Source organism: Sinocyclocheilus rhinocerous, unplaced genomic scaffold (assembly GCF_001515625.1).
Source record: "Sinocyclocheilus rhinocerous isolate Xijiao unplaced genomic scaffold, SAMN03320098_v1.1 scaffold1799, whole genome shotgun sequence".
NCBI classification, from domain to species: domain Eukaryota; kingdom Metazoa; phylum Chordata; class Actinopteri; order Cypriniformes; family Cyprinidae; genus Sinocyclocheilus; species Sinocyclocheilus rhinocerous.
The window spans coordinates 301,318-306,984 of record NW_015648615.1 but is presented as its reverse complement, the minus strand read 5'-3'; the positions used below and the strand labels follow the sequence as shown (position 1 = coordinate 306,984).

At 38.4% G+C, this 5,667-nt stretch overlaps 1 protein-coding gene across 2 annotated transcripts in view; it reads right to left on the bottom strand.

Moving 5' to 3' along the window:
* prkcbb (protein kinase C, beta b) overlaps nt 1-5,667 on the bottom strand; it is a 131,133-nt gene that overhangs the window by 31,102 nt on the left and 94,364 nt on the right. For both annotated transcript variants that reach the window (XM_016514677.1, XM_016514676.1), the window contains exons 13-15: nt 4,416-4,554; nt 3,429-3,509; nt 2,790-2,897 (exon numbers count right to left, since the gene is read on the bottom strand). In XM_016514677.1, the coding sequence (XP_016370163.1) occupies nt 2,790-2,897; nt 3,429-3,509; nt 4,416-4,554 (328 nt within the window). The remainder of the gene's footprint in view (nt 1-2,789; nt 2,898-3,428; nt 3,510-4,415; nt 4,555-5,667) is intronic.

Here is a 5,667-nt window from a genome sequence, read left to right as displayed (position 1 = left end):
ACTTTGAAGGACCTATCTGATAGGTAAGACTCAAACCACTGGAGTGCGGTTCCTGAGATGCCCTTTGCCAATAGGGTTGACAGGAGGATCTGGTGGTTAACCGTGTCAAAAGCAGCGGACAGATCCAGCAAGTTAAGTATTGGAGATTTTGGAATCCGCACTTGCCAGTCTTAGGGCTTCAACAACTAAGGATCAAGCGGACAAGTAGTAGGATGATTAGAAAGGATGAGTTTATGAGTTTATGATGAGTTTACATATTACATGTACTTACTATTATAATAATAATTAATTATACATAATTACATGCAAGTCCAGCGTCTCCTCGTCCCTCGCGTGTGTGTCACCGTGACAGTAACAAGGGCACCTTAAAACAAAGTATAACCATAAATGTATGCTTTGCATAAAAATTCTATGCATTGCGACTTTAATTTCATACCAATTCAGCATTTTTATTTTAAATTATTATTACTGTAGTCATCCTCTGTAATAATGGTAATTACACATGTAACTTGGGTAATAAAACAATTAAAAAATACAAATTTATTTATTTTTTGCAAGATGGTAATGCAAACAGGGAAAATCAAAAATATTGTCACGATGCAAAAGAAAATCTTAATAGTCCCCCCAAAAATATTTAAAATATATTTAAAGACTGAAAAAATAAACGTTTGAAAATGAAAATCATAATGAAATGCAATATATTTTTTTAAATTTATTTATTATTATTATTATTATTATTGCATTACTGTAATGACAACTGGAAAGGTTAAAATAAAGGTCTCAATGGTTTTAAAATATAGAAATGTTTCATTTTCTTATTTATTTTTTATTTTAGGTGGGGTGAAATATGGCCCAGACATGTTGACAGGTGAGATTCATCCGAATAACAGATGTGTCATGTCCCAAGCATCGTAAGAATGTACCCACACACAAGCCTGGCTTTCATTCTTCTACAAAACTCTTTACTACTTTTCTCAGCAGCCATATGCTCCACTCTGGCACCGCAGTGACAAGGAGAAAGAACAGAAACATGTAAAGAATAAGCAAATAGGAGAGAGCTCCCTTTCGAGCACTTTTTAGGGAATACGTTATACTATTTACTAGGATGCCCCTGACATTCTGCGGCTTTTGTCCGGTTTTGTTTGGGAAAAAAATAAAAAATAAAAAAATAAAAACATTCATATTCATTCAAACCCAGCCTAGCCGTGCTCCAGTATAAGCCAGCAACTAACAGAGCTGAGCTCCTGGGTCCTGCACACAGCCAAGAGTCATTGGCATTCCCACTAAGTGCTGTCTAAGGCCGTATGTTTGTGTGCTTTTATCTGCAGGAGAGAAGATCTCTCAAATAAAGAATTAGATCATGTGTACTCGCTGCTTCACCTGCTAGCGCTCGAGTCTGGAGCAGCACTGGCCTCCTAATAACAAAGACAGAGTGAATGAAAGATAGCGATGGAGAGACAGACAGAACTGGCGAATTCTGAGAGGGCCGTGATGCGCATATTGATAGGATAGGTCGGAGGCTGTGGTATTTTTCATCAAAATGCGATGACCAGTGCTGCAATGAATAAGTGATTCATAATGCATCACATAAAGTCATATAATAACTGGACTTTTTTTCATTCAAAGCCACTTACAATATGTGAACTGCCGAGACAGTCACCTTGAAACAACTTCAGTACTTTCTCAGGGACACACTGATGAGATGGACTGTATCTGCACCTTTCCGGGCCATTAGTCACTCTGAACTGAATTTGATACTTTGGGTTACCTCAGGACAAGGGGACAAGGTGTGACTTGCTAGCATGACCCTGCTGGTAGGTCTTGTAACTACACCATTCTGCTGCATCTCTCTCCGTTGATGATCATTTAAAAGAAGGCATGTATTTTGATCAAATAATTCGATGCAATTCCTAATGCATTATGGCCATGAGAAATGGTTAAATAAAAAGTCATTTAAATAATTTACATTATTAATATACATTACATAGATTTTTTAAAAATGTTTTTGCAAGAAGTGTCTTTTGCTTACCAAGGCAGTATTTATTTGAGCAAAATACAGTAAATACGTAATTGAAATGTTAAAACAATGTTATAACAATTTAAAATAAATATTTTCTCTGTTTATATACTTTAAAATGTAATTTATTCCTGTGATGCAAAGCTGAATTTTTTTTCCAGTCTTCAATGTCACATGATCCTTCAGAAATCATTCAAATGTGCGGATTTTCTGCTCAAGAAACATTTCTTATTATTAACAATGTTGAAAACACTGTGCTTCATTTTTTTCAAGTTCAACAGCATTTATTTGAAATAGAAATATTTAGCAATGTTATGCATATCAGTACTGTCACTTTACTGTCATAATTGCATCCTTGTTGAAAACAAATCTGGAAAAAAAAATTAAACTTACTGCCCCCAAATTTTTAACAGTAGTGAATAATAATGATAAGAATAGTAATCATCATCATCAACATAAACATTTCTTATTATTAACAATGTTGAAAACACTGTGCTTCATTTTTTTCAAGTTCAACAGCATTTATTTGAAATAGAAATATTTAGCAATGTTATGCATATCAGTACTGTCACTTTACTGTCATAATTGCATCCTTGTTGAAAACAAATCTGGAAAAAAAAAATTTAACTTACTGCCCCCAAATTTTTAACAGTAGTGAATAATAATAATAAGAATAGTAATCATCATCATCAACATCATTAAATTGTGTTGGACATTGTGAGACAGGATATTGGATAGAGTTTCAGGAATTGTATGTATACTGGCTGCTCACCCCTTTGCAGATGGCCACAGCTTCTTTGGACATGGATTTGGGATAGGACACATGATGCTCCATGATGGACTGAAACAGCTCATCCTCATCCTCACCATCAAATGGGGGCTTTGAAAAGAGATAGAGAGAAGAGACAGTGAAGATGAGAGGACAATGCTGTTTACTATACATGGTCAACAATAATAACATGGATCTTGTAACTTGCATAATTTGCTATTTTTCCATTTGTGTCCCTTTAACACTGGAAATTTGAAAGTCATCACCATAAAAGTGCCTTTCAAGTCTTGTTTGTTTAGCGTAGACTAGAAAAGAGAATTACGACATCCTTTTGTCAGGACAGCTCAGCAGTAGCAGTCTCCGCTGGAAACAATTCAGACTTTTTTTCTCCAGCGTTCAAAGCTTGACTTGTTTCAGAACAATTCATAAATAATTGACTGAGCCCGATAGGCATGAAATACTTGCCGTTAGTCTCGGGAGATTTGCAGAACGTAATTAATAAAAACTGACCTTGAGATAGCAAGAGGTGATTTACTGCAAGCAGCAGAGAAACAGGAAATGAAACAGAGCGAATGAGAGAAGGCCCAAAAGGCACAAACCCTTGACTTGGGCCTTCTTGATCAGGGTTATCATAACTCTTACCTGCCCAGCCAGCATCTCATAGAGCAGAACTCCAAAAGCCCACCAGTCCACTGACTTTCCATAAGGCTGGTAAGCGATGATCTGAAACAGACACACTCAGAACGTAAGGCGTAAAAAAACAATTACAAATGGGTGACACTCCAAGGACATCTGTAAATATTAAAATCAATCCCGTCGTGCGCTCTGTCAAGAGTTTCAGAAGTGATTATGGTGCTTTCAACATGTTACAATGTGTTTTATGTACTGTAAAGTGTCTTTCACACAATAAGAAACAAGCCGCTTAAGCTTTGAGTACTAGATGAACTGAAATCCCTTCACTCTTACAGCATGTTGGGTCTTGGTTTGGGAGTGTGTTGTTGACATCAATCCATCTCTAGCTCATGCTGCTGGTGTTACACTTGGAGCAGTACCATCTGGTGCTCGATGAGAGGAACGCGAGATATCTTATCAACGTAACTCTCTATTGCATGAAACTGCCTCTGGGTAACAAACCCATTTTCTCCAATACGAGCTCATGATGAATATGAAATGGCACGATTTCCCTTACGATGCTTTTAGGAAACGCAGCCCTAGTAGATGCGCAAATGTCTATGAAAGTGAAAAGTAAAAGTGACATGTGGACAAGTATTGTGTCCCATACTCGGAATTTGTGCTCTGCATTTAACCCATCCAAGTGAACAAACACACACATCGTGAACACACACTTGGAGCAGTGGGCAGCCATTTTTTTGGGAGCAGTTGGGGGCTCGGTGCCTTGCTCAAGGGTCTCACCTCAGTGGTGTTATTGAAGGTGGACGACAGCGCTGGTCATTCACTCCCCCCACCAACAATTCCTGACGGTACCGAGACTCGAACCCACAACCTTTGGGTTACAAGTCCGACTCTCTAAACATTAGGCCACGCCTGCCCCGAATTATACATGCATGAAATATGTAGGCCACTGGCTCTCCTTTCTCATCCAACATAAGGCCGTCTTTGAGCACTCACCTCAGGGGCGATGTAGTCAGGTGTCCCACAAAAGGTCTTGGTGGTGACTCCATCAAGCATGTTCTCCTTGCACATTCCAAAGTCAGCAATTTTGATATGACCCTCCATGTCCAACATGACATTATCCAACTTTAGATCTCTGATGCACAAATATGTGAGAGGAGTCAGTGGAGAAACAGCAATATTTACCAACACATTTGTACATGTATCATATTTGTGTGTTTATATGTGTATCAGTCCATTGCAATGAACATTTAAAAAATAAACTAAATTAATTTGCAACTCAATCACTGTTTTTCAATCCCAAACGCTAACATCTTTCTCAAGTCATGAAACTAGTTCAACAATGCAGACCTAATGGCCAAATAAAAACTGTATAAAATCATTGCAATATTCACTCGCTTTTTTATTTCACCAGCAAAATCATCACAAATACACCATTAATATTCATTATACTGGCCAACCCTAGCAGCTTTATGAAGAGAAGCACGGGTGAGCTTGATGAAGGAGGAAAAAAGAGCTCTGTAAAGAATTAATGAGAGCTGTCTGTTTGTAGTGGAAACATGCGGTGGAGTTTTTCTGTTAACAGCCTGGATTACAGCTCTACTTCCTGTTTAGGCCACCATCCAGGGGATCACTCGCTGCACTTGTACAATGAAAAACAATAATGTTTTTTGTAATGCAATGAAACACAAGATGATTCAATACACTTCACTGTTTTATAAAGTCAGAGATCATGTTTAATTAATCACAGCTCAAGATGTTGAATGTTTTTTGGCCACTAAAAAATTCTGGAAAGACTTACTGTATTGTGTCTAGGGATGCACCGATACCGATACTGGTATCGGTATCGGGCCCGATACTGAGCTCCTGTACTCGTACTCGTACTCGTTAAAATGCCCCGATACCAAACGCTGATACCACACAGCATGTGATAAGTGCCATATTCAGACAAAGAAATACCGACAACAGACAGCAGAATGGGGTTATTAGAGATTAAAGATGTCTACGAAGTATATGTATGCAATGAATATAAAACATTCAGTATTAATGCCTGTATAGCTGATTTGCGCCAGCTGATGAGCAAAGCACGCTGAGTGGATTGAGCACGTGGCGGCGCAGATGCGCGAGCTTGTCGAGTGAATATACCTTTCTCACAGACATCACTGGAAAGTTTGTAGTTCGGTCGGATATGTCAAAAAGATGTAGGGAGGGAGGTAGGGAGGGAGGGAGGGAGAGAGAGAGCGCGCAC